At 38.7% G+C, this 16,312-nt stretch overlaps 1 protein-coding gene across 2 annotated transcripts in view; it reads left to right on the plus strand.

The window, feature by feature from the left end:
- The window catches only part of PARPBP (PARP1 binding protein), an 82,407-nt gene that overhangs the window by 3,601 nt on the left and 62,494 nt on the right, over nucleotides 1-16,312 (plus strand). For both annotated transcript variants that reach the window (XM_072655739.1, XM_072655740.1), the window contains exon 2: nucleotides 1,749-1,902. In XM_072655739.1, coding sequence (XP_072511840.1) covers nucleotides 1,753-1,902 — 150 coding nt within the window. In that variant the 5' untranslated portion in view covers nucleotides 1,749-1,752. The remainder of the gene's footprint in view (nucleotides 1-1,748; nucleotides 1,903-16,312) is intronic.

Below are 16,312 nucleotides of genomic sequence, written 5' to 3' on the forward strand. Positions count from 1 at the left end.
CATTTGGGGTCTTCTTGTAGGAGACAGAGTTTGAGCTGATTCTTGAAGAAAATGAAAAATTCTGAAAGATAGGGGGGTAATGATGGAGGGCATAATGGGGGAAGGAGTGCAGACAGTGCAAAAGCTACATTTCAGTAGTTAAAGAAGGCACTGACCTTATACCAAATCTGATTATATATTTCTTCCAGCACGATGTATGTATACTTGCTTCCTTAAGTGATTTTTTTTTATTTTTATTTTTTGTAGATGTCCCCCATGCATTCAGTTTTTGAATGTGTTTGTCTTCTGACCCAGATCATATTCATTCTTAAGAGCAGAGACTATGACATCTCTTATTCATTTGTGTATTTCCTCTGTAATGTAGTTTGAAAAAGAATTTGTGGGGAGTGCATGAGGAAATCACTTAGGGAGGAATAAAAGATTGCCCTACTGTGTTGAAAGTGTTATACAAAGGGTTGTTGCACCACAGGGATTCTTCCAACAACTTTAATCTCAACTGATTCTTTCAACAGTTTGTGGTGTTAGATCCAGTAGGTACTAGGAAGAAACTGAGCCAGAGTGAGTGATTTGTCCTGTTCCTGCTGATAATCTTTCTAATAGAAGCTCATTGTCGATGCCAGCATGGGAGAGACTAGGAAAAGAAAGTTCGGAGGGGAAATATTTCTGAATAGGCTGGTTTTTTTTGCTAGACGCTTCAAAATTGTGACCTTGTAAAATTCCAAGGCAACCCGATTAAAATTAATTGGGAGACATATAACAAAAAAATAAAAATACAATACAACACAAATAATGTTCATTTGTGGTTTTCTTAGTGAGTATGCTTAAGGGCAGGTTTCCATTTGCCTTTGACACCACTGGTCGCTCTCTGCTCTTTTGGGCACAGGAATCAGGCAAGTTGTAGTATTGTATTTTGGGAATATTGGCAGAGGCCTTATGAAAATATTTTGTTCAGTGACTTTTCAATTGTGTCTGACTCTTTGTGACCCCATTTGGGCTTTTCTGTCTTTTGTAATGACTTTCTCCATGTAGTTATTTTTTTGTCATTGTTGTTCAATTGTGTCTAACTCTCCACGACCCCATTTTGGGTTTTCTTGGCAAAGATACTGGAGTGGTTTGCCATTTCCTTCACTAGCTCATATTATGGATGAGGAAACTGAGCCAAATAGGTTTAAGTGACTTGCCCAGGGTCACATAGCTATGAAGAATCTGAGGCCATATTTGAACTCAGGAAAATTACCCCAATCACTTGGACACCCAGCTGTTGGTGAAGCCATTTTATCTGCACCAAATATGTAGGCTTCAAAGGATCACAGTTCTAGAGCTGGCTGGGACCTCGGAGACCACCTTAGCCTAACTTTCTCATTTCAGAGAAGGAGCAACTGAAGCCCAGGAAAATTCAATGGCTTGCTGACTTGACACAATTTTTTTTTTATGTGTCTGAAAATTATGTATGTTCTCTATGCCTATAGTATGGGTCTTATACCTATTTTCAGTCATACTGCTAGATGGTTACTTCTGAAAGATATTTCTCAAGCCAACTGAAGGAGCCAAATTATTGCTATGTGTCCCCTTCCCCACTTCCTCCTGCCCCCAAACTTTTCCCCCCTGAATTAAATGAACATCAAGACTGGTGAACAGGAAGGAATCTTTTGCTGTCTTCTGTGTCCTGACTGTTCCTATTTCCATCCACTGTTATCGACAAATAAATTTAAGTAACTTAATTAACATTGTCTCTTTTTTCCATTTAGGAAAATGACTCTACTTTCTGAAGATGTCTTGGATATGATCAAAAGCTTGAGAAGAAATTGGCACAGCCTTTGTCCTTCTGAGAGGACTACTGTGTGTGGTGCTGATTTCATGCTCGAGGCTTTGCAGCTGTCTATGGCAGAGATCAATAAACAGGTCAGTAGACTACCAGAGGGTGAGAGTGGAAATACTTATAGTAGCTTCAGGTACCAGCTGCTTAAGAGAACTCTGGCCTAAGTGTAAATGCTCCAAGATCTCTGGAGTATACTCTTTCTTATGCCTCTGTAGGGGTTCTGCTATCCCAATGCCTTCTCATTTCCATCATGGTCAGGCTACTGAGATGAATTTTGAAATTCTTTCAAAAGTTGATATGTCTGTAGTGCTAGAGAATACTTAAAGGGTTTTTTTTTATGCTAATAGCCTTGGAACTCATGTGTGTTAGTTTAGTCTGTTTTTGTAAACTATTTTTGACATTTTGTTTTTGGAAAAAATTTACTTTTTCAAACTTTTGTTTCTTCTCTGAGAGCAGCTGTCTTGACTTAATCATATCCCCCAGAGGCTATTTAAAGCTGCATTCACCTTTGACAGCTGACTTTGGATTGCTACCTGTGTGATGTCCTTCCAGTTGGTAATTCACCTGTCTGTAGGCCTTGATGACAGATGGGTGATGGTTGATTCACATAGTTGAATTTATATATCACTATCAAGCTTGGCTTTCATTTGTTTATGACCACTTCCTTTTCATAAATGGAGGAATGAATGAATTATATGAGGCTTAAGCCAATTTTCACATTGGCAGAGTTAAGTTGTAGCTTGCCGAGTTATTTGAGTGTGATGTGGAAAAATATAGGTTGAAAATACTGAGCCAGATCGTTCTTGTAGAAGGCTATCTCTCCTTTTCATTTATTCAGCAAGTTATTGAACACTGATAAGGCAGCTTTAGGAAAGGGTGGAGGGGATGCAAGACAAAGCTGGAAATGAGTGAGCTGGACGTAGAGACCCAACTTGGCCGTAGAACTGGCTCACTACAGGTCAGTTTGGAAGAAAGAATGTGAGCACATGAAAGCGCTCCTTCAACTGAAGGGTAAGGATAGAAGATCGTGAAATAAATGATAAATGAAAAAACATTTACCAGTGTTTTTATGTGCCACACCTGTGCTTTGTGTGAAGAATGCAAATGGAGAAGACGGTCTCTGCTCTCAAGGAGATTATGTTCTAACTGGAAGAAAGAACATAGATATATAAGCACTTATTGACAGAGGGGATAGAAGAACCTGGAAGCCCTGGGTTCAGCAGCCAGGCCATTGTCAAAGCCAGGGAACTCACTTTAGAGTTCTGGATTCAGAAGACACCTCATAGATCATTTGACTTGGCCAACCCCACCTGCACCCCCTTTTTCTCCAATTACATTTAAAAACAATTTTTCACATTTGTTTTTAAAAAATTTTTTTGAGTTCTAAATTCTCTCCTCCATTTTCCCCCCCTTCATTGAGAAGGCAAGCAACTTGATCTAGGTTAATAGATGTGTAGTCATGTAAAACACTTCCATGTTAGTCATGTTGTGAAAGGAAAAAAATTAAACACCCCCAAGAAAAATAAAGAAAGTAAAAAAAAAGTCTGCTTCAATCTGCATTCAGACTGCATCAGTTCTTTCTCCGGAGGGGCAGAGTATTTCTTATCATAAGTCTTTCCGAATTGCCTTGGATCATTGTATTGCTGAGAAGAGCTGTGGTTCCCACTAATGCCCTCTTCTTACAAAGGAGGATGCTGAGGCCTGGGGAGGTCAGGCAGCTTGTCTGAGGCCCTGGAGCTTATTTGTATTTTTCTCATATGTAACATCAAGAGGCTGCAATGGGGGAGTGGATATAGTAAGCCCGCTTTAGTCTGGAAGACCTCGGTTCGAGTCCCATCTCTGACATATACGGGCTGTGTGACCCTGGGCAAGTTCCTCCAGCCCTCAGTGGTCCAGGCCACTGTCTAAGACAAGGGGGCTGACCTGGAGTAGCAGAGGAGAGTCCTCACCAGGACATATGTGACTTTTGGAATCAGTGTTGAATGAATGAAGAAACCAAGAGAGCATTATTAAGGAGGAAGAGAAGTAGAAAGTAGCAGCTAGTGGTCCTCCTATCTTCTGATCTCTTCCGCTCCTAGACTGCTTTGTATCTACCTTGTGTCATGTGTGTGCGTGTGCATTTATATAAATATATTTATATCTAGACACATATATGTATACTCACATAATTGTGTATATGTATACATACACATTTACATGCCCACCCATACACCCATGTATATTTTTATGCATTTGTGGTTCAGTTGTTTCAGTCATGTCTGACTGTGATCCCATTTGGGGTTTTCTTGGTAGAGATACTGAAGTGGTTACTATTTCCTTCTCCATTTCATTTTACAGATGAGAAAACTGAGGCAGACTGGCTTAAATGACTTGCCCAGGCTGGATTTGAACTTAAGTCCTCCTGATTCCAGGGCCGGTATTCTATCCACTGTATCACATGTACACATATGTCTCCATATACATGCATAGACACATACACATATATAATGTATTCATATATTGTCTATCCTGTTAGAAAGTAACCCCCTTGAAAGTAGAGACTGTTTCCCTTTTGTCTTTGCCGGCTTCATGTTCAGCACAAAGTAGATGCTTCATAAATGGTTGTTGACTGGTTGAAGAATGTCACACAAAGACAAAGAAACTGTCAAAATGGAGGACAACAGTTAGCAATGTCAGGTGCTGAAGAAAATGCAAGAAGATTAAGATCTGAGAAAAGGCTGTTGGATTTTCCTCTAAAACTCGAATGAGGGGCAGGGCCAGAAAAGGTTTCTTAGGATAGGGGAGATCTGAACATGTGTGGGGGCTGAGCCATTTCCAAATCCATGGGATTGTACTTTTGTTGATCTCCAACCCAACCACACCCACACACACGAGGTGGCTCGTCCTCTTTACCTCTTTATCTCTAAATGTTCTATCTCTGTGTTCCAAAACTAAAATTCCTCTATCTAATCATACCTCTTGCCCTTTCTTCTCTTATGGGATCATAGTTCTAGAATTGGAGGGCACATTAAAGATTGACCTTCCCCCCCATTTTTAAAGAATGAATGAAAAAAAAGCATGTGTGCTTCCTGTGTTCCAGATACCATGCTTAGAGAGACAAGTATAAAAGTGATGCAGCCTGAATGTTAAAGAATTTGTATTTTTTAAAAACAGATTTTTTGGGGGATATCTTTATTTTTATACTGCCTAGATTTCCCTCTTTATTCTTCCTGTTGCTGCTTCCAGAGAATCATCCTTTATAACAAAGAATTTTTGAAAAACCAAAAGAAGGGCAGCTAGATAGTGGATAGAATGCCAGCCCTGGAGTCAGGAGGACCTGAGTTCAAATCGGGCCTCAGACACTTGCTACTTGTGTGACTATGGACAAGTCACTTAACCCAGTTGCCTCTGAAGGAAAAAAAATAAATTTGAGGAAAAAAGAATCACCAACCCCTAGCAAGACATTGAAAAAACCTGACATTATGTTTAATCCACACTTGTGAAGCCACCTTACCCCCTCTTATGCCTTGTGTCCATTTTCCCCAAAACCTTGTCATTCCATCCCTCCTTGTTCCCAAGACAATCCCCACTGCTCTGGCCTCTTTTTCCTCCTTTTCACCTTTTACACGCTATTCTTCCCTTGCTGCCTTGCTCTGTTGTCCCTCCTTTCTCACTTCCTCCCCATCTTCCTTTTCCAGGCCTAGTCACCTGATGTGGAATGCCTCTGGAGGAAGTCCCACATCTGGACTGTCCAGACCCACCCTAGGTGGATGGTATCAACTCCACTGAGTCTTCACTTTTGTCCACCAACCCTTTTTACTCCTCCCTGATTTTTTCTTTGTCCTAATACCTACCAGTTTTGAACCTGATTGCCTTTCCCAAAGTCTTTGCTTCAAACCTTCTCTTTTCTTGTAAGCTACCTACGTGACCCCCTTGCTGCTTCTCAGCAGAGGACCCTGACTCATACTTCACTAGAAAACATTGAGGCCATCTGTCACTACTGGCTTTTTCTCCCAAATTCTACACTTTGGATCACCTAATCACCTCCCACTCTCTCCTAGTCTCTAGGCTCTGAGGAGGGGGTGGGTGTCTTCTTGGAAACTTCAGTGCCTCTATTTATACTCTCATTCCCACCACTGTCTCTTCTTTGGCCCTTAGATTATTCCCTCTCCCTTCACCCCGTCTCTGCTCCCTTTTCTTGATTTTCACTTTCTTTTTAACTAGTGGCTCTATTCTACTTTACAAATATGCCTTGGTTTCTCCCACTTAAAAAAAAATTTCTTTTGGTCCTAATATCTTCTCAAACTGTTGTTCCTTTCATAGACAAAGTCCTAGAAAAAATTGTTCATAGTCCTAGCTTTCACTTATTCACCTCTCACTGACCTCATCATGCAAGTAAAATTGCTCTTTTCCAAGGTTGTTTCCAAGGTTGTCAATGATCTTTTAATTGCTGCATTCAATGTCCTCCCCCTTCCCCCTTTTTTTTTTGTTAAAAGAAAAAGGATTTGTGGAAGTTTAACATGAACAGTTGGTATAAACTAGTGGTATGCTCTCTCCTTGAACCTACTAAGTCCCTCTGGACAGTAGGCTGGAAATAAAACTAAGGCAATGAGATATATGTGTAGAGAACTTCTGTGAACTTTGGATTCAGTCACAAGGCTGCACTTGAGTCCCTAGTAGGCCACCTGTGACCTCAAGGTTCCCTGCCCCTGAGTTAAACTCTCCACTACAACCCTAGAAATCCTTCATGGAGTCTTCATGAAGTTCTCCTTAGCTAAAGCTCTCTTCTGGGCTTTCAAGGCCATCTATTGCTGGATTGAGCCATTTTTCTCCTGGGCCAGTAACTCCAATCTTGCTGCCATAGTTCTTTCCCATCATTCCCCCTTTCTCACATGTGGACCTCAACTGGGGAAGGGAAAAAAAAGTGTAACTTGAGCTTGGCTATTGTTGGGCTAGGCTGCTTAACTGCTGCCCCACAATTTTTCCAGGCCTTACAATGCCTGCAAGGTCACTACCTGGGCTTTTCTATCTCAGGTCACTGGTGGGACTTCTGATGGGACTTCTAGACCTTCTGAACTTACTTGCTTAGGTACTTCTATCCCAGAGCATTCATCCTCCTTGGATCAGGAAGCCTGCTAGGTGGTGCTGAGAATAGAGTACAGGGCCTAGAATCAGGAAGACTCATCTCCTGAGTTCAAATCCAGCCTCAGATACTTAATCACTGTGTGACCTTGGGCAAGTCACTTCTCCCTGTTTACCATAGTTTTCTCATCTGTAAAATGAGCTGGAAAAGAAATGGCAAACCATTCCAGTGTTTTTGCCAAGCAAACCCCAAATGGGGTTATGAAGAGTCAGACACATGAGAAACGACTCAACAACAAATTAGATCAGGAAAGTAAAAATATGAAAGAAAAAAGAGACACTGTGCTCAGACCTAGCTTCTACTAAAATGAATTGGGGGTTTGGGAATTGGAAGGCTGATTGCAAGAGCCTGGTAAGTAAGGGCCTCAGGATCTCTATCACAGTCCCTAGAATATCAGAGGATGGGTTGAGGTGAAGAGGAAGACTGTGAGCCAGGCATTGGACTCTGCGAGGGTTAGTGACTTGGATCAGAACTTTGCTCCTCAAAACCTGTCTGTGTCTTCTCTCCTTATCTTAGAAAACAGAGCCTTTGATTTGCCAAGGCCAAGGCCTCGACTTGCTCCCTCCTAATTCTGCCCCTTCTAGTCTTCTCTGGCAGCTTGTCCCATCAACCACTCCCTTTCCCTCAGTCTTGGTCTCCCTGATGACTCCTTCCAGGAAGCCAGCAGACATCCCTTGCTCTCCCCAGCAGAAAAACACAACCCCTTGATGCTCTCAGACTATCTTGTGTAATTCTTTTCCAGCTCTTAGAAAGTCAGGCTGTTTTCCCATCCTCACCACCCCATCACCGCTTGGGGTAGGAAATAGGCTACAGCCTCCTCATGTGAGCATGAGGCCTTGATGCTTTGGGTCTTTCTGAGACCCAAAGGTTGTCTCAGGGTTGTGTCAGGATTAATCCCTATTCATTCTGCACCCCTGGGAGAATATTTGTGTTTTCAAAAAAAAGATGAGTTCTTGTGTTGCCAAGCAGGTTCTGAAAAGTCCTTAGAAGCACTTTTCAGTTTCCTAAATGCTGTTCTGCATTCTCTCATCTTCTCATTCACATCTGGGTCCTTCTTGTTTTGCTTTGGCACATTATTTTCTGGAGTAGACCCCATCTTTATAGTTACACCACTAAGCGAGATGTGCGGTGGATAGATGATCCCATCGTGTTTGATTCTAAACACGTATTTAGCTGAGACTGTATTTAGCTGAATGACTTCAAAATGGTTCTTCTACAATAAGGGATGAATAAATGGAGATTATACAAGACTGCTTGCTACACACACTACCACAGAGGTAACTCCCCTCTAAAAGCCTTTGATTGTTCAAGTCAAGGGAGGTGTAGGAAAGGCGGTACCTTCTCATCAAAACATTTACCATTACCATGAAAGACACCATGCCCAGGGTCCGAGCAAAAAGAGGATCCCTGCAGATGGTCAAGTTCTCCAGATGCTTCTGGTTGTGAATGACCTTGTGCTGACTACATCAAGCCCCAGAAGATTTGTGATTATGGCAGAGATCAGTCAACAGGAAAAAAACAAATGTGTGAAAAGTCCCTATAGTCCAGACTATTGTGCAAGTGTTTGAATGGTCAGTCTCTTGGGGTGGGATAGTACTACATGTCTGAAACAGACATACAGTAGAACCATGAGCTGCATTCCACAGATGATCAGTTCTAATAGAGCAAGAAAGACAACTAATATTCATGAAAAATACTCTCTTACTTTTCATTTTCTTTAACCTAACTCCCCCCAACTAGATCTAGATGTAAGCATTTTGAAAAGAGTAAAACTTTGAATTATTACAAAAGAATAATGAGACTGACATCATCAAAAAGAACAACCGTTGTGTTCTGAAAAATGCATAAACTTTTTCTCATTTAATTCTTGTGAAATATAATCTTCCTAATGTCCATCAGAGAATTAAAGCTCTGAACATTTTGAACTTCCTTCAAACATCAGCCAGCTGGCATGTTTTCCTAGCAAAACATTTTGTGATTTGACCACAGACTCTTTCAATCAGTTGTTACTGGTCTGAATAATAGAATATGCTGTCATGGTGGGCACCTGATCATGAAAGTTGATATCTGGAGTGCATTTTTATTTGGATTTAAAATGTTTTTGCAACCCCAATATAAATGCTGTTAATCTAGTCAAAACCTTTTCTCATAAGATCAAGGGATTGCAAAGTTTTGTTTTAGTTAGTTACATTCAGAGAAATTTATTTTAGGACAGTGTGAGAAAACATTTTAAGTCTCATTGCCATTTGTGTTAGATTTGATCTATTTTTAACTTAAAGGATGTTATAAGAGAAAAAAATAGCACCTGGAATATTTAAGATAATTCACATAATTCATATTGTCTTAGAAATATCTGAATTTGATTAATTGAGAGGGGGTTTTAAAGCATAGATCAGTGAATTATAGAGCTGTAAAGAAAGTTAGAAATATCCCCATTTTAAGAATGAAGAAATTGGCAGGTTAAATGATTTGCCTCACCTCACATAGCCAGTTAATGAAAGAATTGGTATTAGAACCCCAGGGTTCCTGATTCAACTGCTTTCTGATTTGTTGTATTGACCCTATGTATGTATGTGTATAATTTTTTGGTTTCACTAGACCTGTGATTTAATTGGTATAGGGAACTTCCAGTGAGAAATTTGCTCTATTGATGCCCATAGACTCTCTATCAATGTTGGTCAGTAAGTTATAGTCTTAATGAGCTGCCTGTGGGCATCAAGATGTTAAGTGAGTTGCCTGGGGTCACATAACTAGTATGTGTCAGAGATAGGGCTTGAACCCAGGTCTTCCCGACTCCGGAAGTTGGTAGATACACCATACTACCTCTTGTGTGTATAATATGAATACTAAATTGGAAAATTATAAATCTGTCAAGTTAGAGGCTCCATGTTTCAAAATAACCACTTATCTTCCTTTTGAAAAAAATTGCCAACTGGGCTAGTCGTATGAAATATTTTATTTTCACAAGTTCTGATGTAATGTACTGTAAATTCCAGGAAACACTGAGGACAAATTTCTTACCTGTGAGCCTGGGATCTTAGGATTTACAGCTGCAAGGAACCTCAGAGATCACTCAGTCCAGCCCCCCTCATTTTCAGATAAAGCAAACAGATCCAAGAAGAGTGTGATTTGCCCAAGCTAGGTAGTTATTAACTAATGACCAGGATGCAAGCCTAGATCCTTTGATGCTAGTTTCAGCATTTTGAAAATCATATATTTGGCCTCAACAAAGAAGAGCAAAGAAGTAACTTTCAGGTCATTTCAGGGCATCTTGTTTTAAATATGATTTTCAAATAGAGAATTAGGTTGGTTGGATAAAAGAGGCGACACATAGCAGAATCCCTTCCTATAATTCCAGGCTTCTTTGACCATCATGTTCTTTTCATTTATTGGATAAAAAGAGTTGTCTTGGATAATTACTGTGACTAGTCTTTAAGTTTAACACACTGAGAGATGACCTTGGTCCTAGTAGTTAGATTTTTTTTTAATTCATGAATAATAGATTCTTAGAAGAACAACATGCGAAACTTCTCAAAGTCATATGTAGGCATCTTATAAATACAGTCAAAGCTCATAAATATGCTGTGTTAGAAACAGTGAAATTACTGAGTGAATTAATGGTTGACACTTTCTGAAAGGTACCATAATAACTATAATATAATATATGTATTATATATTATTATATATATTTATGTGTATTATTATATGTATTATATAACAACATAATAACTGTAGATTCTTTGAAAAAGAGAATTATAAGAAGGAAAACTAATTAGTGTTGAATCCCAAGTGTGGTCATTAAATGATGCCATCATGGAAATGTGGAAGAAGAGACTTTTCAGGAAAACTATATACTTATCTAAGATTTGCAAGGAAATGTTGATAGTGAATAACAAAATGTTCCCCATCACAATATTGGGTCTCTAAGCAACTAGGATGTAATTCAAGTCAGATTGCAATTCATGTTATTTCTCCTGGGCAGCAAGCCAAGAAGAAAGGACTAGAAAAGATATTGATTATGCATATTTGTTGTAGTCTGATCTCTCTTGAAAGGAACTCTGACTTTTAATATGAGCTTGCTTTAGTTCAGCATTGAATCAAAATTGTTCTCATTGGACTAAGGTGGGAAAGTGTAATGTTAGATTTTTAGCAATGATATTTTGCTTTCCTTGGAACAAATTAAAGAAATGAAATCTAATTCTCCCTATGTATCTGTGTGCCCATATTTTAAGACAAACACTTCTTGGAATAGTGTGGGCTATGGGAATTCACAAAGTCATTAGACAAATTCAGATGAGGTTAAAAATATATAGATGAACTTCCAGGGATGGAGCTAAGATGGTGAAGTAGAGAAAATGCTCCAGTGAGCTCTCCCAATATTCCTCTCCAAGTCATTTTAAAATAATACCTCACACTGAATTCTAGAGTGACAAAGCCAAAGAAAGATCAATGAGATATTCTTCCAACTCAAGACTACATAGAGGTCAGAAAAAGATATCTGTAGTACTGGGGAGGAGTCTGACCCAGAGCCCAAATAGATGAAACATCAATGGTATGATCATGGTGACAGAAGCAGCAGCAGCTTTGGGAGTTCTCTACTCAGAGACATTAAAGGGACCTGGCATCTGGTTAGAAACAGATTATAGGGGATCCTTGTGCTAGCACTGGACACAGGACCAGATGATGTTTGGCACATCTATCACCTATACCCACTTTTGGGTCATGGCTCAAGGTTAAGAAGGAAAACTTTTAGTCAAGAGGGAATGGAAACCCTGAGGAACAGTATGACTTAGAACTCTGAGGAACAGTATTGTTTCCAGACCTAAGGGAAGGGGTCCTAAAGAGCAGTATTGATTGCAATCCCAAGAAATCAGGAGCCTTTCCTAGGTAAGGACCAGAGTATAGACTAGGAAAGCAGTGATCGCACCTCTCCCCATATCATTGAAAACTTCCAAATCCCAGAATTAGCTTTGAAAGCAGTAGAGCAAAAAAACCTGAAACTTGAGACAGTGCTCTCCTGCCTGAATCCCCTTACCTTCACTGGGAACAGAGCCCAACATTAAGGTAAAGTTCTAAATAAAAAAATAGGGTCAAAAAGTGAGCAAACAACAACACTAAAAAGAACCTGAACATAAAAAGCTACTTTGATGACAGGGAAGATCAAGACACAAACTCAGAAGACAATGAAATCCAAACAATTACACCCAAAGCCTCAAAGAAAAATGAGAATTGAATTCCTCAACAACACTTGTTGGAAGAAATACAAGTTGATTTTCAAAATTAAATTAGAGTGGTAGAAGAAAAATTAGGGAAAGAAATGAAAACAAAAGAAGAAAATTATGAAAAGACAATTAACAGCTTGGTAAAAGAGGCACAAAAAACACCGAAGAAAATAACACCTTAAAGAATTGGCAAATGGGAAAAGAGATACAAAAATTAACAGCAAGATTCAAATAGAAAAAAAGAGGTACAAAAGCTCACTGGAGAAAATGATTCCTTAAAAATTAGAATCAGACAAGTGGAAGCTAGTGACTACATGAGAAATCAAGAAGTCTAAAGAATGAGAAAAAAACAGGTCCAGAATATCAAGGGAACTAATAAAAGGAAATGCTAGTGAAGGTGGCCTAGCCCTACCAGATCTCAAATTGTATTATAAAGCAACAATCATCAACACCACTTGGTACTGTCTGAGAAATAGAGGGGTAGATCAGTGGAATGGGTTAGGTACTGAAGTCAATGAATATAGCAATCTATTTGACAAACCCAAGGACCCTAGTTTCTGGGATAAAAACTCACTGACAAAAACTGCTGGGAAAACTGGATAACAGTGTGGTGGAAACTGGGCATAGACCAATGCCTCTTACTGTACAGAAGGATAAAGTCCAAATGGATGCATGATGTAGGTATAAAGATTGATACTATAAACAAATTAAGGGAGCAAGGAATAGTGTATTTTTCAGATTTAAGGAAAAGGGAGAAATTTTTGACCAAATAAGAGATAGAGAACATTATGAAATGCAAAATGGATAATTTTGATTACATTAAATTGAAAAGGTTTTGCACAAACAAACCTAATGCAATCAAGATTAGGAGGGAAGCAGAAAACTGGAAGGAATTTTTACAACTAGTGTTTGTGATAAAGACCTCATTTCTAAAATATATAGAGAACTGAGTCAAATTTACAAAAATACAAGTCATTCCCCAATTGATAAATGGTCAAAGGATATGACCAGGCAGTCTTCAGAGGAAGAAATTAAAGCTATCTATAGTCATATGAAAAAGTACTCTAAATCACTATTGATTAGAGAGATGCAAATCAAAACAACTCTGAGATACCATATCACACCTGTCAGATTGGCTAACATGACAAAACATGAAGATGATAAATAATGGAGAAGATTTGAGAGAGTTGGAACACTAATTCATTGTTAGTGTAGCTGTGAGCTGATCCAACCATTCTGGAGGGCAATTTGGAACTATGTCCAAAGGGCTACAAAAATATGCATACCCTTTGACCCAGTGATATTGCTTCTGGGACGGTATCCCCAAGAGACTGTAAAACTAGAAAAGGGTCCCACATGTACAAAAATATTTATAACAGCCCTCTTTGTGGTGGCCAAAAACTGGAAATCAAGGGGATGTCCATTAATTGGGGAATGGCTGAACAAGTTGTGGTTTATGAATGTAATGGAATGCTATTGTACTATAAGAAATGATGAGCAGGAAGACTTCAGTGAGGCCTGGAAGGTCTTATATGAACTGATGCTGAGTGAAAGGAGCAGAACCAGGAGAACATTGTACACAGCAACAACCACAGTGCATGAGAAATTTTTCTGGTAGACTTAGCCCTTCACAGCAATGCAAGGACCTAAAAAATTCTCAATGGACTCTTGAGGCAAAATGCCTTCCACATCCAGAGAAAGAACTATGAAATTCAATCGCAGAATGTAGGAGATAATTTTCTCTTGTGTTATGTTTTGTTTTGTTTTTTTTCTCATGGTTTCTCCCATTCATTTTAATTCTTCTAAGCAACATGATCAATGTGAAAATGTGTTTAATAAAAATGTATTTGTAGAACACATATAAGATTGCATGCCATCTCAAGGAGGGGGGGGGGATGTAGGGGGAAAGATGGATAGAAAATCTAAGACTTATAGAAGTGGTTGTAGAAAACTGAAAACATAAATTAATAAAAAAAAGTAACAAAAAATGAGGAGAAAAGGAAGAAAATGTGAAATATCTCATTGAAAAAGGAACTAACCTGGAAAACAGATAAAGGAGAGAGAATTTAAGAGTTATCAGATTACTTGAAAGCCATGATTAAAGAAAAAGCCTAAATACAAACTCTTCCTCTCTCTCTCCCTTCTTTCTCTCTCCATTCTTTTTCCTTTCCTTTCCTTTCTCTTTTTCTATAAAATGACTGATATGGAAATATGTTTTACATGATTACACATGTATAACTTATATCAGATTGCTTGCCATTTCAGGGATGGAGAAGGGATGGGAGGGAGAGAGGGATAGAATTTGGATCTCAAAACCTTTTTAAAAATGAAAGTTAAAAAGTTTTTACATGTAATTGGAGGGGGGGGGAAATGAAATATTATTTAAAAAAAGAACCTAAACATCATCTTTCAAGTAATTATCAAGGAAAATTGTCTTGATATTGTAGAACCAGAGGGTATAATAGAATTCATTGGTCGCCACCTAAAAGTGATCCAAAAACAAAAACTCCCAGGTTAAAAAAAATACTTCAGCCACAGAGAATGAATCCATAGATTATCGAGCTGCAGTCAGGGTCACATAAGATTTAGTATTTTCTCCATTAAAGGAGCAGAGGGTTTGGAATATGATTTTCAGAAAGCAAAAGAGCTGGGATTACAACCAAGAATAACCTATCCAGAAAAATGGAGTATAATCTTTCAAAGGAAATAAATGAATCTTTAATGGAATAGAGGACTGTTTAGCATTCCTGAAAAAACCAGAGCTAAATAGAAAATTTGACATGAAGGAGAAATCATAAGAGACTAAATAAAATTAAACTGTATCATTTTCTATATGCGAAGATGATACATGTATCTTCTAAGAATTTTATCATTATATAGGACAATTAGAAGGATTCTGCATAGAAAGAGGGTGCAAGAATGACTTGATTATGTTGGGATGATGTAAAAAAAAAACTGGATAGATAAGAAAGAAGGATGCCCTGGAAGAAAGGGGAAGGAAGAGGTAGAATGGAGAAAATTATCTCATGCAAGGAAGAGCTTTTACAGTGGAGGGAGCAGGGGAAGATGTATGTGGGGCAGGCAATTCGTGAACCTCATTCACATCTAAATTGATTCAAAGAGAGAAATATATATATAATATATATATATAATATATATGTATACATACATATGTATGTGTATATATCCATACACACACAATTGGTAATAGAAATATATCCTATCCAACAGGGAAGTAGGAGGGAAAGGGGACAAGAGAAAAGAAGTGATTGATAAAAGATAGGAGAGTTAAAGAAAGCAGTAGTCAGCAGCAAAACAGACTTGAGAGTAGAGGCAGAATAAAAAGAAAGAGAAAAAAGAAACTGAAGGAAACAGGATGAAGGGAAATGTAAAGTTAGTAATCACAATTTTGAATGTCAATGAGTTGAACTCAGAAACCAGAATCCAATAACATGTTGTTTACAAGGAATACACTTGAAACAGAGAGACACACATAGAACTAAAATAAGGGACTGGAGAAGAATCTATTATTCATCAACTGAAGTTAAAAAGACAGGAGTAGCACTCATGATCTCAGACAAAGGAACAGGAAAAATAAAAGCAATGAGCAGGGGAACATATGCACCAAATAGCACAGCATCCAAACTCTTAAAAGAAAAGTGAAATGAGGAAATAATTAAGCTATACTAGTGGGGGCCCTCAACCTTCCCCTAGTAGAGCTAAATAAATCTTGTTATTGTTGTCCTTCATTCTGAAGAGGACCAAAATGACATCACCATGATAAAGTGAAGTTTCAGTGTGTCTGACTGTGGCTGATCAGGCCAATATGAGCTCGGAATGCTCTACCACAGGCTGGGCATAAATAGTCCGTATGAATATTTGAGGTGGATTTTCCAAATTTGCACATTCTATGTTTACTTTGTGCTACCTCAATTCTACTTTGCTCATAGAGCACAGCACCCTTTCTGACGTGGGCATGCCATGCTGAGTGGTCCTGTGCCAGTGCCTCCCATGTTGCACAGTCAAATCCAAAGTTCTTGAGAGAGGCCTTGAGAGTGTCCTTGTATCACTTCTACTGACCACCATGTAAGTTCTCCATAAAATAGTCTTTTTGGCAAGTGTACATTTTGCATTTGAACAATGTGGTCA

This window comes from Notamacropus eugenii, chromosome 3, assembly GCF_028372415.1.
Source record: "Notamacropus eugenii isolate mMacEug1 chromosome 3, mMacEug1.pri_v2, whole genome shotgun sequence".
Lineage (NCBI taxonomy): Eukaryota > Metazoa > Chordata > Mammalia > Diprotodontia > Macropodidae > Notamacropus > Notamacropus eugenii.